The following is a 17,866-nucleotide window of genomic DNA, read 5'->3' as shown; positions in this document are numbered from 1 at the left end:
AAGAGTGAAATAGGAGGGGTATGGTTTAGTATGAAGGAGCAATGAAGGTGGTGGAATCGAATAATCGGAGGAAAGGAGCGGAGGCTGTGACGGGTTTTCCCCTTTCGATTCCGATTCCAAATGTGATTTGAATGTTGGCACCGAATCATAATGGGTGTTGCGTCGGTGGATTAACCCCGGTGGAGGAAGCCGCAAAAGGGATATAGAAAGCCACCACCGACGATCCGATCAGGTGTAAGAAGAGGAAAACCTCAGCGGGGTTATGAGGCGGTGGGTTTCTGGGATAGTGGAATGAGGAAGGATCGAGAGATAAGACGTGGCGGTTACCATGGTTGACGAAGTTAACCGAGTAAGAGTACCGTGGTTAGCACCCTGGTTAGGTACTGTAGCTAAGGGACAACAATTGTAATATATACAAAAATACAGGGACCGGGAATGTAACTTAAGGGACCAATTCTGCCAAATAAATGGACAGTTTACTGTTCTTTTTCTTCACAACTTTAATATATATATAATAATGAATTTTGAGTATTCAGTATATCGTGTTTAAATAGACATTTAATCTTTTTGTAGAAATATTTCTTTGGACATACATAAAAATTATGAAAATTTATTAATATTAAAAAGTTGGATTAATGGGTGGGTATTCGTTGTTTCGGTGGATGTATACGTGACTAACTTCCCAGATTCTTTGACAACTAAATATTTATGGAGGTTATGTGAAAGACATGGGACTGTAACTGATGTGTATATTGCCAGGAAAGTTTCAAAAACGGGAAGAAGATTTGCATTTGTTATATTCTTGAAATCAAAGGATCATGCACATGTTGTTGAAGATTTAAACCGAATTTGGATAGGAAATCACCATGGCTTTGCTTCCTGGGCAAGATTTAGTAGGAAGGAAGGAGGTAGAAAGGAGGAAATTCATTATTCAGCAGAAGGTAATAGAATGGAAAATAGAAAGGAGCAAATCAGAAGGAATGAAGGCCAGGTTAAGTCTTATGCTGAAGTTGTTGATAATAAGCAAGATCAGGTGAAAGTTAAATTGAAAGAAGCCAATCAAAATATGCAGCAATCTATAGAAGGAATCAAGCTGGGAATGACAAATATGCTAGTTATTCCAGATGCGTTAACAATTGTGCTAGGGAAGGTACGTGATGTTAAGTCCATCGAAAATCTTTATAGATTTGCTATAAAGAAGGATTTAATGGTTTGAATATAGCTTATATTGGGGGAGATTGGGTGTGGATTGAGTTTAAAAAACGCAATACATGCATTAAGTTCAAACAGAGTACTTCTATGAATTCAGTTTTTTCTGAATTGAAACCGCTCCAAAAAAGTTTAACTTTAGATAGCAGGGTTATTTGGGTAGAGGTGAAAGGTCTCCCTTTATGTGCTTGGACACCACCTACATTTAAAAAGGTGGCAGCAAGATGGGGAGATCCAATTTTCATTGATGATGATGAAGATGCTCCTGCTGGGGTGGGGAGAGTTTGTTTAAAAACAACCAATATGAAAAAAAATATCAGGAAAAGTAAACGTAGATATTGAAGGTATGATGTTCATGGTCACAATTGATGAAGTTTCTGATTGGTCTCCAACTATATTGGTGGGTGATACTCAAGAAGAGGAAGATAATGATGAAGATTCTCAATATGAGTTGGAATCTGAGAATGATGTTGGTGTGGAAGAAGGCAAAGGTGATAATATTCATTCTTTTGAAAGTCAACCTTTTGAGGGTGAACAAGAGGAAGGGGTGGACCTCGAGAACTTGGTAGATAAAAATCTTTATAAAGCGGAAGAAAGAGAAAAAGGTATTGTAGAGGAGGTGTCATCTGAAACCAAAGGTGCTGAAAAAAATGAAACTACAAAGATGAGGGGATGAAATAGAAAATGGAAATTTTTTCATGGAACTAATACTGTGGACATTACTTCAAGTGTTTCTAGACCTCCTGGGTTTGAAGATTATAACCTAGATAAAGGGGTAAAAGGTCTCAATTCTCCTCAAATTAATAAGGATACGACTTCTTTTTCAGCGAATTCGGGTACAAAAAAAGGAAGTGGGGCTCGAAAAATTCCTAAAAATCAGAAGGAGTACAATGCAGAGGCTGTAAAATCGGCTATATCTCGTTTATTGATGTCGGTACACGATTAGGTTTTGGTATGAATGGATGCAGTGATCACATGGAATCTATTATTAAGGAGATGGGTGTGTTGTTAGTTGATAAATGAATTTGTTATCAATTAATGCCTGTAGCATCATTAATAGAGGGAAAAGGCGAAATATCTCGAATTTATGTAGTAGTTTGGGTGTTTCTTTTTTAGGTGTGCAGGAAACTCGTTTATCTAAAGGTGATCTTTTTGTTCTTAAAAGTCTATGGGGAAATTTCTCGTATGATTTTGCTACTAGTAATGCTCGTGGGTTATCAGGTGGAATATTGTCAATTTGGGATCCTGCGGTTTTTCAAAAAAGAAAGGTTACAGCGACTGAGAATGTCTTAATTGTTGAAGGGGAATGGGTTTTTCATAAGTTTAACTGCTTTATGATAAATGTTTATGCTCCTCAGTAGGAAAGGGCGAAAAGGTTAACATGGGAGTATTTGAATTTGTTCATGAGTAGAAATAAGGGTGCATATGTGATTTTTGGTGAGGACTCAGAAAGACTTGGTTGTATTTTTTCTCAAAAAATTGCTGATGACTTCAATGCTTTTATTTTTGATAATGATCTCATTGAGGTGGATATGGGAGAGTTCTCTTTTACTAGAGTTAGTCCTAATGGAGCGAAATTGAGTAAATTGGATCGTTTTTTGATTTCCAAAGAAGTAAGCTTGAAGTTTCAAAATATTACGGCTGTTGCGTTGGAGTTGATAATTTCGGATCATAGACCCATTTTTCTCTCTCAAAATGTGGTTGATTATGGGCCTAGGCCATTTAAAATTTTAAATTCTTGGATGCAGGAGGCAGATTTTGATAACTTGGTGGTGTCTTCTTGGAACAGTTGTTCAGACTCTAACCATGATGGAGCTTTTTTAAATTTTAAAAATAAACTCAAATCTCTTAAAAACACTATTAGACAATGGTGGCGAATTGAGAAAACTAAGAGAATGGAGATTAAAGTTTCGATCCAGAAAAGGCTGCAAGAAATTGATCAGTTGGTGGATGTGGGAAATTGCTATGATTCGGTTCTGGTGGAAAGAAATGGGTTGTGTGCTCAGTTATTCGGATTGGATAAAAAAGAAATGATGGATGTGGCTCAAAAAGTTAAAATTAAGTGGAGTATCGAAGGGGATGAAAACTCCAAATATCATCACAGGGTGCTTAATAGAAAACGAAGGCAACTCAATATTCTGGGGGTTAAAGTTGAAGGAGATTAGATCACTGATGTTGACCGTGTGAAATTTGTTTTTTTTTAATGCGTATGAAGAAAAATTTAAGAAAATTCTTGTGATCTCAATGGTGAGGAGAAGCTCTCGGTTTAAAGAGTTGTCTGAACAACAGATGATGGATCTTGAAGCTCCTTGTACTATTGAAGAAGTGAAGCAGGCAGTGTGGGCGTGCGACAGTGACAAAGCCCCGGGTCCGGATGGGTTTAATTTTTCTTTTATTAAGAAGTTTTGGGAGTTGCTGAAAGAAGATATTATGGAGTATATTCTTGAGTTTTCAATAACTTGAGGATTCCTTCGGGATGTAATTCTTCATTTATTACTTTGATTCCAAAGGTTGATAGTCCGATGGTTGTTAGTTACTTTCGTCCTATTAGCTTAATCGGGGTACAATATAAGATTTTGGAAAATTTGTTAGCTTTGAGGATTGCTAAAGTGGTCGATTCAGTGGTGAGTAATGAACAAACGGCGTTTGTTAAAGACCGCCAAATTCTTGATAGTCCTATGATGGTCAACGAAGTGGTGGAGTGGTATAAAAAAAAGAATAAAAGAATGATGATGTTAAAGATCGATTTTGAAAAAGCATACGATTCGGTTAGTTGGGAATATTTGGATAGAATCATGCAATTTATGAATTTTGGTGGTAAATGGAGAGCGTGGATTCATGCTGCTTTGGTTTCAGCTAGATCGTCTGTTCTTGTGAACGGAAGTCCCACAAAGGAATTTCAATTACAAAGATGACTTAGACAAGGAGATCCTCTTTCCCCATTTCTATTATTTTGGTGATGGAAGGCTTACATGTCGCTCTTGAAGATGCGTTGCTGAAAACATTTGTACGAGAGTTTATATAGGCAGAGATAATCTCAAGCTGTCACATCTCTTTTATACGGATGACGTCTCATTTTTGGAGAATGGGAAAGATCCAATATGGTGAATTTGGTTAGTATTCTAAACTGCTTTTATTTGGTGTCGGGATTAAAAATGAATATTAAAAAAACAAATTTATATGGTATTGGGGTTAGATGGGAGGAAGTCATGGAGTTTGCTAGATTGGTGGGTTGTAAACCTAATAAATTGCCATTTATTTATCTTGGTTTACCTGTTGGTCAAAATATGTCTAGAATTGCGAGTTGGAAACTTTTGAAGGATAAATTTCAAAAAAGGAAGTCTAAATGGAAGGTTAATACGTAATCTATTGGTGGTCGGTCTATGTTGCTAAAGATTATTTTGGGTTCGATTGGCGTGTATTATATGTCGTTATTTCTTCTTTCTGAAACGATTTGTAAAGAGTTTGAAGCTAGTAGAGCTAGGTTCTTTTGGGGTGGTGACTAGGATAATCGAAACATGCATTGGATAAAATGGGATTTAATTCTTGCCAATCGGAAAAAAGGTGGATTGGATATTGGAAGCTTAAAGGCTTTTAATCTTGCTTTAATCCAAAAATGGCGGTGGCGTTTAATTAAGTGTGACAATATGTTATGGGTGAGAGTTATTAAAGCGTTAATTGGAGATCAAGGAGGGTTCGATAATGCTCATTCTCGAGTCAAAGGAGTGGGTCCATGGTCTCGAGTTATTGTTTCTTCTTATCGGTTGTATGTTAATGGTATTTTAAATTTGTCAACTCTTAAAAAGAAAATTGGAAATGGGTTGTCTACTATGTTTTGGAAGGATAGGTGGGTGGGTAATCATCCTCTTTCGGTTATGTATCCTCGACTTTTTCTTTTGGAAACAAATAAGGATTGTAAGATCACTGAAAGGAAACTTGATGCGGGTTGGTTATGGCAGTGGCGTCGGCCGATCAGAAGGGATGAAGAAAGTACTCAATTTTTGAATATGTTAAATGCTATTCAGCATGTTACTTTTTCTGATAAGAATGATTCGTGGTGGTGGGATATTGGTGATTCGGGGGTCTTTACAGTTTCAGATACACGGAGATGGATTGATGACCAGATCATACCAAATGTTGCTATTCAGACAAGATGGAATCACTTTGTCCCGAGAAAGGTTAATATTCTTATTTGGAGGGTGTATTTGGATAAGATTCCAACTAGGACTAACTTAGACCTATAAGGAATTGACATTCCGTCTATTTTATGTTCTATCTGTAATTTGGAGGCAGAATAGTTGAATCATTTGTTCATCAGATGTGAGGTGGCGGCCAGAACGTGGGATGCGATATTTAAATGGATGGACATTAGACCTATTGTGTTCGATTCGGTGAATTCTCTGTTTGAAAAAATTGATGATCTTCGATGTAGTGGTAAGAAAAAAATGGTTGTTGATGCTATTGTGTGTACCACTATTTGGTACATATGGAAATTCAGGAATGATAAACTTTTTGTTGGTGGTAAGATGACTCGTGACACTATTTTTGATTCGATTAGAGAATTTTTTTTTTCTTTGGTTTTGTAATAGAAATAGCAATTGTTCTTTAAATTGGGTTAGTTGGCATCAACATCCCTAAACAATGTGTAATTGGTTTTTTGCTCTAGTTTTTTTGCTAAAGTCTTGTTTTTTTTATATATGGTTGTTTCAAAAAAAAAACTCTTAGGGTTATTGGAGAGGGACGTGTCATGTTTTAATTTTTTTTAAAGGTTTAGATCAAGAAGTATTCGCTCCAAACCTGCCTTATTGATAGGACTAACATGTGTTACTGCTTAGGTGTTTTCATCCCACGATCATTCCTTATTTATCTTCCCCAAGACTTTACAAGACCCAAAAGGCTACTTTAGGGTGAAGAGGCATTCCCTCACAACTCTCTTGGCGCATAGGCTTCATATCACTTTTTTTTTCTATCATCTTGGTTTCATCTTTCCCAATTCACTATCCACAAAACCCATCTTCCCGATCCATATATTTTTTAGAAAAAAAATATAAAACATTTATTAAAACAATAACTAAATGGTTAAACGGTAAGTGTTAAAACGATAATTAAAATCTTAGTATACAAGTATTCAAGGCACATTTTTTTCCTAATCAAGCTATCAGATTTTTGTTAACTTTATGTTATTATGTATTTGATATAACACTTCTAAAACTTTGATATATTTGATATAAATCTATAATTATGTAATTTCTATTTTTTATGAATAAAAAATTATCGGCTTAAGTTACGCCTTAAAAAAATCATGGCTCGTAAAAGCTTAAGGTTTCACTTTGTGTCATGTCACAACTCATGCCATTTAGAACCTTGGTTTTGTAACATCCTAATTTTGGGGCAACTTGAATAGAGTATGTACTCAAAGTCAAATGTTAGAAACTAGAAGTTGGCGTGATATTTTAGAAAAATCTATATTTTGTTAAGAATCGGCCAAACTAACATCTTATGTGACTATTTCCAGTTATAAAATTATTAGTTGGAAATTAGAAACTCTAGGAGTTGGGTTATGTCTTAAATTCATTTAGTGGTCAAATGGCTTAAAAGAGCAATCAATAAATGTAATAACTTTTTAAACTTTAAAACTTAAGCTCCACTCTTACTCTTATTTCAAAGATTTTGGAGAGTTTCAATTACGTGTGTAGGGCGACTGTGAAGATTGAATGAGAGGTTGAATTCAATTTGAGAAACTATTGTAGAATTTACACATAAATCATCAAATTGAAGCCTTAGAAGGTATAATATCTTGGAATCATCTTCATTTGATGCATATTAGGGTTTTTGATTTCCTTGAATTAGAAATCCTTTGATTTATTAGGGTTTGGATTGAGTTGAAGAAATCATCAAGTGTTTACTTAGTTAGTGACAACATCAGTTGATGTTGTTTCATTTTGACTTAAAGAGTTGTTTAGAAGCTTCAACCTTCCTGAAAATCCGGTTCAACATCAACGTATAAAATACGTAAAAATTAGCATACACTTTGTGAGAATAAAAGTACATGTTGGTTTTGTTTGCATCATTCATGTTCCCGCTAACTATCAATATGTTGATCTTTTCATCAAAAGACTTTCTCACCGGCTATTCACTAGACTAAAGTCTCGTTTGGTCATCCGTTCGGCTACTGCTCAAACTGCAAGGATCTATTAAATAAAATATATTTATTGTATATTTTATTTATTCTTGGTATCTTTTTCAGAATATATCATATTCCACTGTCATTCTATTTATATTTCCGTTTGTAACATTGCATATAGGCCTGACAATTAGGTTGGGTTCAGGTTGGCGGGTTGGTGTGTCAAAATACATTGACCTAAATTAACCAATAATATGGGTTGACGGGATGGAAACATCAACCTAACCCAACCCACACAATCCGTTTAAGTATATGGGTTTTGCGGGTTAGTGGATTTTCACGTCAAAGAGTCGACAGGTTATTTTCGGGTAACTTTTCACATGTTAAATTTATACGAATAGTGCACGTCTCTATATTAATTAATAATTAACATCTTACATTAACTAGAATGAAATAAAAACCCAAATAGCAATCTAACATAATAACTTAATAAATGATACATTTGAAAAAAAGAGGTTTTTAGCGTTGTATATTAACTATATTGTAACACCCATAAAATTTAAGTCAATTTAAAACTTTTTAAACAATCCAAAAACCATTAGTTATTACAAAAAATGTTTTCAAAAGGTATAATATCAGGGTATCCCAGAAACATAAACATAAATATGAGGAGTTGTACGATCACGCCTTCGCCTTGTCGCGATCCCCTGATGTACCTGAAACAATAAACTGAAACTGTAAGCCCGAGGCTTAGTGAGTTCCCCAAAATACCGATACACTGCACATAAAAACCCAAATAGCAATCTAACATAATAACTTAATAAATGATACATTTGAAAAAAAGAGGTTTTTAGCGTTGTATATTAACTATATTGTAACACCCATAAAATTTAAGTCAATTTAAAACTTTTTAAACAATCCAAAAACCATTAGTTATTACAAAACTTGTTTTCAAAAGGTATAATATCAGGGTATCCCAGAAACATAAACATAAATATGAGGAGTTGTACGATCACGCCTTCGCCTTGTCGCGATCCCCTGATGTACCTGAAACAATAAACTGAAACTGTAAGCCCGAGGCTTAGTGAGTTCCCCAAAATACCGATACACTGCACATAATACATATACAAATAACAGCATGTACTGGGTCCACAGCTTTACAGACTGGAATACCCCTGGGCCCACAGTGTGAGTCTGGATTGCCTACCGGGCCCACAGCTCGTATCTGGAATGCTCCTAGGGTTTGTTGGTCACCGCACGAAGCAGTACATCCTCAACCCATCCCACATAACATATCAACATATAACATAACTACTGAGCATGCAGATAATCATATAACAACACAGGTAGTCCTACCGATCTACCTAACTGGCATAGTCACTAGCATGCAGCACTAACTCATACTCAACATCTAACACTGCTAGGATAACATATCCAATGGGCCGGCCTTGGTGCCTTAGACCCCTTAGTATAGTGAGGATAACTCACCTCGCAAGTAGTGCTGAAAATGATAGGCTCAAACTCTCGAATCACCAACACGAACTCCACCACCTATAGTTACCATAAAATCCTTTTTCCATAAATTTCCAAATTACCAAAATGCCCCCAGAGGTCAACTGGTCAACCCTTGGTCAAAGTCAAAGTCCACAGTCAAGTCAACAGTCCATGTTGACCCGACTCGTCGAGTGTAGTTCACCGACTCGTCGAGTCCTTCCTGAACTTCGAGAAGTCGTGAAATCCTTGGTTGACTCGTCGAGTTTCCCTATAACTCGCCGAGTTCATGCGTGTCCAAAGGTTGGGAAAAACCCTAGCCGACTCGCCAAGTCATTAGACTGACTCGCCGAGCCCAAGGCAATCTTCATCGGACTCGCCGAGTTGTTCATCAACTCGTCGAGTTCATAACCATCTTCATATGACTCGCCGAGTCGACCTTGCGACTCGCCGAGTCCCTTCAATCCTTCATCCATACAGATGCTTTTTAAGCCATGTTAAGGCCCCATATTGTAGATCCAGCTTCCCAAGGCATGTTTATCACGTAAAGTTGCAAACTTTACGTGCATGCAAGGTGATAATGACCTAAAACAAGCTAAAGAAGGGGTTCTTAGGCAAAAGAGCTCCACCAACATGCTAAAGACTGAGACTTTATGATGATAAGGGCCAAGATGAGCCTAGATCTGAAGTTTCAACTTCAGATCTTGGTTCATCACTCGAAATGCAACACCAAATGCCCAAAATGGTCCCAAAACTCAATATAGACAGGGGGTTTAACTAGGAGAAGCTCAAAGTGATGACTTGATACCTCCAAATGGTGATAAACTGAGGTAGACTTCAGATCCCCAACTGATCCTTGTTCAAAGCTTCTTGGTCTTCAAACCTTTCCTCACCAAAATCCCTCTTCCAAGCTAAGAAGCACACCAATATAGAGAACAACACGAATTAGGGTTTCTGAATTCGAGGGGAGCACTAAGAAAGGCTAAGGGGGGATAAGTGATCCTTAAATAGGGTGCAAAACCCCGAAATTTAGGGTTTCATCTGCCAGCTACTACTCGTCGAGTCCCTTATTGGACTCGGCGAGTAGGTCACTAAAACACGCGGACCAACCCGCTCCTACTCGACGAGTAGGGTAATCAACTCGTCGAGTAGACCTTGAAAACAAGAAAATTCTTATATTAATTCAATACCTAAGAATCGGGGCGTTACATATATTCTATTAATTAATAAATAAAATTATATTTTTTTTAAGTATAACATATATAGACGGGTTGGCGGGTTGACCCGTGAACGGTGAACCCAAACAAGTAACACAACCCAACTCATGAAATAAACAGGTTGGTGGGTTGGCAAGATGACGTGTCAGAAATCTCAACTCAAACTCGTTTATTTTCGTGTCAGATCCATGTCGGATTACGAATTTGATCAAGTATTGTCACCCTTAATTGCATAATGTAAACTTTTAGCAATTTTATTTTTCACAAAATTAATTGTTTTTTCAGACAATAAAATGAAAAAGTAATAAAATAAAAACGTTTAATTAGTCATGAGAAGAAAAAAAGATAAATCATGAAATACTCATATATAAAAAAGATAATTGTGCAAAAGTCATCGTAACAAGGATTCTTCCCCTTTCCCAAAGTTGACTGCAAATGGTGGGTTAGTTGGATCTTGATTTCTTTATTTCCTCAATACTTCTCTTTTGACCAGACATCCATGTGTTCTATAATTTATATCAACATTAAAAAATAAACAATCTTTTTAGTTTTCTCGTTCATGAATGTCAATTTATTGATCTATTTTATTAACTAATTAAATTACATATTTAAATATATATTTTTTTAAAACATCAAATATCATTAAGAGGTCAACGATTAGCAAGTGACTTAATCGCAACAGAAAAACAATACAAGGAGAAAAAGACGAATATAAAAGCAAAACAAATTCCAAAGATAAATGTGTAAAAAATGAGCAAATTCATTCACCCAGTTGCCACAAGCATTGTTTCTTCTGTATTTGCACCATGAGTATGAATTAGTGATAATGTCATCAATTATCGATTTCATCCGAGACACATTACTCCTTTTTATTGTTGCCTTTCATAATTTTTATTGTAAATTTTCATTTATTATGATTTATTACAATAATTTTAATTTTTTAAAAAGATAAATATATTATTAAACAAACAAACCAAATTTTGTAGTCAAAATTGTTAGGATTAATAAATATTGGCGACTTCTAATTGTCTTATTTCCATGTATATCTAACATTTAATTTCATTCATAATTTATCAACCAAATATATATTTATATATCTATTCTAATAAATGAATGTCTTTTTTTGCCACATGTCAAACTCTCATTCAATTTGCTAAATGTCATTTTGTAGTTATTTTGAATTAATTTCTTTTCCATATGTTATTTTATGGGTTTTTCTATTTTAATAAATTTTATATAATACTTTAATATAACAATTATAATAATAATAAATGAATATCAATTTCATTAATTGACTTACCTTCTTATTTCAAAATTCTCAAATTAAAGTTCGTTAGTTTATTTTGTTTATTTATTTAAATTTAAAAGATAAAAAAAATCAATTTTAATAATTCATTATTTTTTTTATTTTCTTATAAATCCAAAGTTCTTAAGTATTTAGACATTTATATTTATTTTTATAATTAACCCATGTAATACATGGGTCTTACACCTAGTAAATAATAACAAACAAGAATTATAACTTTTTCCAAAATTAAAAGTATCGTGATTTTATAATAACTAACAATAATACAAATTAGAATAAACATTATAAAATATATTTTATTTATTTAAAGTAAAGGTTAATAAATAATTATTTTTTACAAACAAAACTATTTTGACATACAAGTTGAAAAACTTATTGGTTGATAAAAGAAACGACATTTGGTAAAAAAATAACCGCAAAAATAACTGAAAAATATAAAAATAATATAAAATGACATGCAGAATAATTATTAGATATTATAAATCAATTAATATATAATTAAATTAAAATAAATACTACAAAATAAAAGTTTTCCAATTAATTATATTTAACTAAGATTCTTGTGTCTAATATCAAACTCTTAATATTCTCATGCATTTATTGTCTCATGGGGACTTTCCAATATTATCATGACTAAATTTAAAATGGTCATCTAATTTTTATATATATTTTATATAAACATGTAATTATTTTATTGAAAATTATATATGTCGAAGTGATTCCTTCAATTTTAATTACGTAGGGTAAATATCATCATTATGAAATCTATTTAAGTGATCTTAATTTCAAAGGTATTGTGGAGATCATTTTCAAATGTTTAAAACAACAGTTTATCGTATAATTTGATAAATTGAGTAAATACGAATAAACAATATTCACATAAATAAATATTAAAAAGAAAAACAAATGAAAAGATTAAACATATATGTAAAGGAAAAAGTGTTTCTAATATTAACAACATAGATTAATACCTTAAATTGGTAAATATAATATAGGAGAAAAAAATGTAACATTTTAGATATTTATTTATACAACTAAAAGTAAAAACAAAAGTAAAATTAAAATTAACTTTGAAGGGTAAAAGAATATATAATTAAAAAAAGATGAATTTATATTATTTTTAAATAAATTATATAAATTTATTGAAACATAATGTGAATAATTTTTTAAAAATAATTTTTAAAGTGAAAAATATACCTGACAAATAAGTATTTAAAACGTTAATTTAAAAATTAATTTTTAAATTGACAAATATAGCATTTGTATAGATATATAGCCTTTATACAAAAAAGGAAGAAAAAAGAACCCGAAATTTTTAAACGAGGTCGGCACGATTTCGAAACGCAATTCTTATCGAGGGCAGCACCCATCTTCATACTCTCTATCCCCATGTGTGACACGTGTCAAAATCGGGACCCTTAAAATGTGTCTCCGATTTTCTCCCCCTCTCTCTAGCGCACGCTTTCTCTCTTCAAAAACTATGAATTTACATACCGGCGATATTCGTTCATCAGTTACTATTAACACAACCATGGCTGAGCCCTCAAAGCATCACTGAAACAGAACAAGTATTTTTTCTTCAAAAATACACAGGTAAGGATACAGCTACAAGTATAGATACAGGGAAAAAGCAAGGATGTGGAGATCGTCATTTTTGCTGTTGAAAGAGGGCTTGTCTTCGGGGATTGTTAGGACTAAACCGGTTACGTATGGATTGAGAAGGGGTGTTTCCGTTGAATCTACTAACCGATTATGTGGTTGTTTATTTTCGAGTTCGGCCGGCGGAGACGGCAGAGCAGGCGTAGGCGTAGGGAGAGGGGTTGATGATGGTGATAGTATATCGTTTGCGGAGGCGAAGAAGCTGATGAGATTGGTTAATGTGGAGGCAATGAAGATGAAGTTTTCTACGGAAGGGAAAGAGATGATTTCTTATTCAGAGCTTTTACAGGCTTGTGAGAATATAGGCGTTGCGAAATCCGTTGATGAAGCTAAGGCGTTTGCTAAGGTTCTGGATGAGGCTGGTGTTGTTCTTATCTTTAGGGATAAAGTTTACCTTCAACCTGAAAAGGTACAATCTACCATTCTTCTCTGTATATGAGTGAAAATTAAATTGAATTGGATCTGTATTGCTTCAATTTTTAGTGCCAACGTTTGACCATAGATGGTGATAGGAACACATTATCTGAAATGATGGGTCCCAAATCCAAAGTGTATTGATCTAATGATGTTAGGGTTTTTTCCGGTGATAATTAGGTGGTGGATCTTGTGAGAAGGGCGGTGCCGCTAGCCCTAACAGCCGATGATGATCCGAGGAGGGAGGAGCTAAAGCAGTTACAAGCAAAACAAGAAGAAATCGATCGGCTAGCCCACCGGCAGGTCCGCCGGATTCTGTGGACCGGGCTAGGGTTTGCACTAGCTCAAGTCGGGATCTTTTTCCGGCTAACTTTTTGGGAATTATCATGGGATGTTATGGAGCCGGTTGCATTTTTTGGTACAACAGCGGGACTAATCGTGGGTTATGCTTATTTTCTAATCACATCAAGAGACCCCACGTATCAAGACCTGATGAAGAGGCTGTTCTTGTCTCGTAGAAGAAAGCTGATGAAGAAGCATAATTTTGATTTTGAAAGATTTATGGAGTTACAGAAGAAATGCAGGTCGCCTTTAGATGCACATCCTTCAGCCATACATAAAATTGAAGGGGTGGAATTGGAAACTCAGGATCTGCACAAGCAATAACATAACTGGTTTGACTTTGTTTGACTATTATTGGTCATTTCATGGGGATTATCATACCCACTAATTTTTTGACGTAAAATACCTGGACAAAATACAAAATGTTCGATGATTTTGCCCATTTGTGGGTTATAATTATCTTTGAATTTCTTATTCCTAGTGTTTATAAGAGCGTTGAAATGCATAATCCTTTTCGGTGAATGAATTTGATTCATCGCAACAATCGTTATTTCTGAAGTTCCATTGCAAGATAGTTGGTGAATTCCTCATCTGCCTACGGTTTTAGCTTGGGTGGAGCCTCTTTTTAGGTGTTTATAAGAGCTCTTCAATGATGATTTATACTATGACTAATATTTTTGTCATCAACACTTTATATTTTAATACGGAGTATATTAAATACTAGTAAAATATTGTGATTTGTAGCCAAATATTTTGATTTTCTTTTTGTAATAGGGAAATTGACATATGTGAACAACTAGTGTAAATACTGGGTAAATGTGAAAACTTATGTCCCAAGTAAATAACTAAGACGGGGGTTGGAATTTGCTTATATGGAACAATTTATGTTTTGGAACATTTTATGTTTTGTTTTAAAAAACCTGATTAGCGCGGAGCGTTTAAGAGTTTCTAGTTTCTAGCATTTGACAAAACATTTCGTTTTGAACAAAAAATCTCGTTTGGTATTTTACAAGTTTTTAGTGTTTAGTTAAAAAAATCGTTCTAAATTTATAAGCTATATCATGCAACATTTAACAAAATGTTATTAAATACCAGCTAATTTTGTCAAACACGTCCTGAGTGTTTTAACTTTATAGGGTATATAAGGTTTTTGTTAGCTAAAACCGTCTCCAATTCAACTGCAAATTTTTTATACAAAATGAAGTAAAATGATATAAAGTGTTAAATCTTTATTCTGTTATATTTTTTACAACAAAATAAATCTTTCTAATATATTCTTTTTTTATAACTTACATACATGGTAAAAAAATACTCATTTATTAATTAGTTTTTAACAAATATTAATTATATCTTTTATATCACAATAAATTTATATATTATATTATCACAAATTCTTAACAAAATAAATTATTCATATATAAGTAACTCAAATTAACTATGATATTTTTAAACTTTATTTTTGGGATTAATCGATATATATATATATATATATATATATATATATATATATATATATATATATATATATATATATATATATATATATATATATATATATATATATATATATATATATATATAACATTATATTAGATAATAATTACTATATTTAAATTATATCTAGTCAGGTTAAAATAAATTAGAAATGTATAAACAAAAAATAATGTTAAAAAATATAAAAAAAATCTATAAAAAAGAATAAATAAACTTATAATAATAAGGAATAAATTGACAACAGACTTCCCCTTTATTTTGGTATAAATGATTGTATTACTTAATATAAAATAATATTATTTATTTACACCAAAAAGTGAAGAATGAATTAAGGTTGGAGAAATATGAAATGTGAAATGGAATGGGAAAAAAGATTTGAAGTGGAGTTGAACTAGTTGAAGTTGTCTTAAGACTAAAGGTATACTCCTACAATGGGGTGAGGTTAATTTGATCTGACACCTTAGTGGGTGTGGGAACACCACCACGCCCATTAAAATTACCACAGTTGAAGGCCTCTTGTGGTGGAAATCCACCATGTCCACGCTCTTTTCTTTCTTCTTCTTTTTTGCTTCATTCCTTGTACGATTCAAGTTTCTTTAATATAAAAAGTGAGAGTTGGTTATTTCCTATATAAAATGAAACACAAAGGAAATGAAGTGATAGTGGAGAAAAAAATAGTAAAAAATATGATAAACCACGCCTCTTATTCTTATATGATATCAAAACACAATAAGATAATAAGTTATTCTTTTAGTGTTTGAGAAATTATGATTATACATGTAAAATACTTAAATACCAAAAATGATACATCACATATTATTGACTTGTTTTTTTTAAGAAATCCCCCGTAAAGTCTCAATATTTTTGATCAATTTACGGTTTAATCCCAAATTATTATTTTCTTTACAAAAAATGACAGCTTACCAGCTTCGGAAAAACCCTTTTTGGCTGGTTTCGTAGATTTAGCATGTATTTTTTTTTTTTTTGTTAATTTAGTAAAAATATTGGGATTTTTATAAAGATTACGTTATGTTTTTTAACCTAACCACCATATAACATTCATACCTTACATGGTAACAATCATCATATAACACACATCCACCGAGAGTGAAAGTCAACCTTGAATGACAGTTTAAATGGAAACGAGTAAAGAGTAATTATTTATTTCAAGGTTTACTTTTCAATATCGATGGATGTGTGTTAGAAGATGGTTGTTACCAGGTAAGGTTAGGGATGTTCAAAACCGAATATTCAAAAATTTCGGATAGTTAATTTCAATATTCGAATCTGTATCCGAAATTTCGGATATGGATTCGGATAGTACTTCGGGTATCCGAAATTATTTTTTTGGCAATCCAACGCAATGTAAACAAGCAGCATTTAATGATAATAATATGAACAAAAAGAGTTCATTTATTTAATAAAACATTGTAAAATAAGAAAAACAAAACAAATATATAAGAAACAATTCGATAAACGTTTTCTGCCTTTATGGATTATGTGTACTACCATTGTAAATTAACTACATGAACAATCACCAATTATATTTAGGAGCTTTATAGTAGTATAATAGTAGTATTAGATTAATTCTTTAAGTTGGTAGTTTAGAGTATCCATAGTCTAGAGTCTTCGTGTTAATCTTGTGTAAAACAAATAAAAAATGTAAGTGAAATGAACACGACAGACACTTAACATCTACATATATAAATAAATATAGTATAAGTATACATATATATTTAATGGTATGTATTTCTTACTAAAGGCCTTTTAAAATTTTAAATATAAAATAAAATATTAAAGAAATATGAATTCAGATATAGGATATTCGAAATATCCAAAATTTTGGAAAATCATTATCCGTATCCGAATCCGAAAAACCGGATATTCCAATTTTTATATAGTTTAGGATCGGATTTTCAAATTTTCGGATACGAATATTTTTTAACACCCCTAGGTAAGGCATGGAGGTTAGGTGATAGTTAGGTTAAAGAACATAAAAGTAACACCAGCATCAAATGAACACTCACATAGTACATGTAACCATGACACTCATAATGATATATAAGAGGGACGTAAAAAGTTTGAAGTGGTCAATAAACAATATAAACAAAAAGGCTTATAGTGTTATCAGGTGTTGTCTTCTATCCTTAAGGTTGAAGGTTCAAGTTTCGTCAGGACATAAGTGAATTTAAGAATAGTTTATAGGAGTAAAATAGATTTGCCGTTAAAAAAAAAATATGTATTGTATTTCTTTTCCCAAAAATTAGCAATAACTATATTTTATTTGTTTATAATAAAAAATTTGTGTTGCATTTATAAATGATTTGTCAATAATAATATACATTAATTCAATCGTAAATCTTCGAAAAAATCTCATTATTTTAGTTATTGATTAAAAATAAAGCAATATTCAGAAAAATCTTAGTATTTTGACCAAATTAACGAAAAAAAATAAGATTGTGGCTAAATCTACGAACCCAACCAAGAAGGGTTGTTCCAAAGTTTTAGGTAATCTGTTATTTTTTGATAAAAAATAAAATTAATTTGGGATTAAACTATAAACTGACACAAAATATTATCACTTTAGCACGGTCTTTTATTGTTTTTTTC

The 17,866-nt window shown here is 32.8% G+C and overlaps 2 protein-coding genes and 1 long non-coding RNA gene across 3 annotated transcripts; 2 read left to right on the top strand and 1 right to left on the bottom strand.

The window, feature by feature from the left end:
• Nucleotides 1–1,564: 1,564 nt before the first annotated feature.
• Nucleotides 1,565–3,672, top strand: LOC145114211 (uncharacterized). Its single transcript, XM_079050203.1, has 5 exons — nucleotides 1,565–1,814; nucleotides 2,037–2,139; nucleotides 2,258–2,477; nucleotides 2,571–3,314; nucleotides 3,436–3,672. The coding sequence occupies exons 1-5, from the start codon at nucleotides 1,565–1,567 to the stop codon at nucleotides 3,670–3,672; spliced, it is 1,554 nt and encodes a 517-aa protein (XP_078906329.1).
• Nucleotides 3,673–8,308: 4,636 nt separating this feature from the next.
• Nucleotides 8,309–9,744, bottom strand: LOC145113737 (uncharacterized). Its single transcript, XR_013710840.1, has 3 exons — nucleotides 9,633–9,744; nucleotides 8,822–8,884; nucleotides 8,309–8,380 (listed from the first exon to the last, which is right to left on the bottom strand). It is a non-coding gene; the product is annotated as an uncharacterized LOC145113737 (long non-coding RNA).
• Nucleotides 9,745–12,676: 2,932 nt separating this feature from the next.
• Nucleotides 12,677–14,643, top strand: LOC145113736 (calcium uniporter protein 2, mitochondrial-like). Its single transcript, XM_079049789.1, has 2 exons — nucleotides 12,677–13,415; nucleotides 13,601–14,643. Exons 1-2 carry the CDS (start codon nucleotides 12,984–12,986, stop codon nucleotides 14,084–14,086), a joined length of 918 nt encoding a protein of 305 aa, XP_078905915.1. The 5' UTR covers nucleotides 12,677–12,983; the 3' UTR covers nucleotides 14,087–14,643.
• Nucleotides 14,644–17,866: the final 3,223 nt, after the last annotated feature.

Source organism: Lactuca virosa, chromosome 5 (genome assembly GCF_052849685.1).
Source record: "Lactuca virosa cultivar CGN04683 chromosome 5, Lactuca_virosa_CGN04683_v6, whole genome shotgun sequence".
NCBI lineage: Eukaryota > Viridiplantae > Streptophyta > Magnoliopsida > Asterales > Asteraceae > Lactuca > Lactuca virosa.
Note: the sequence above shows the minus strand (reverse complement) of the source record. Positions and strands in the feature narration are given on the sequence as shown.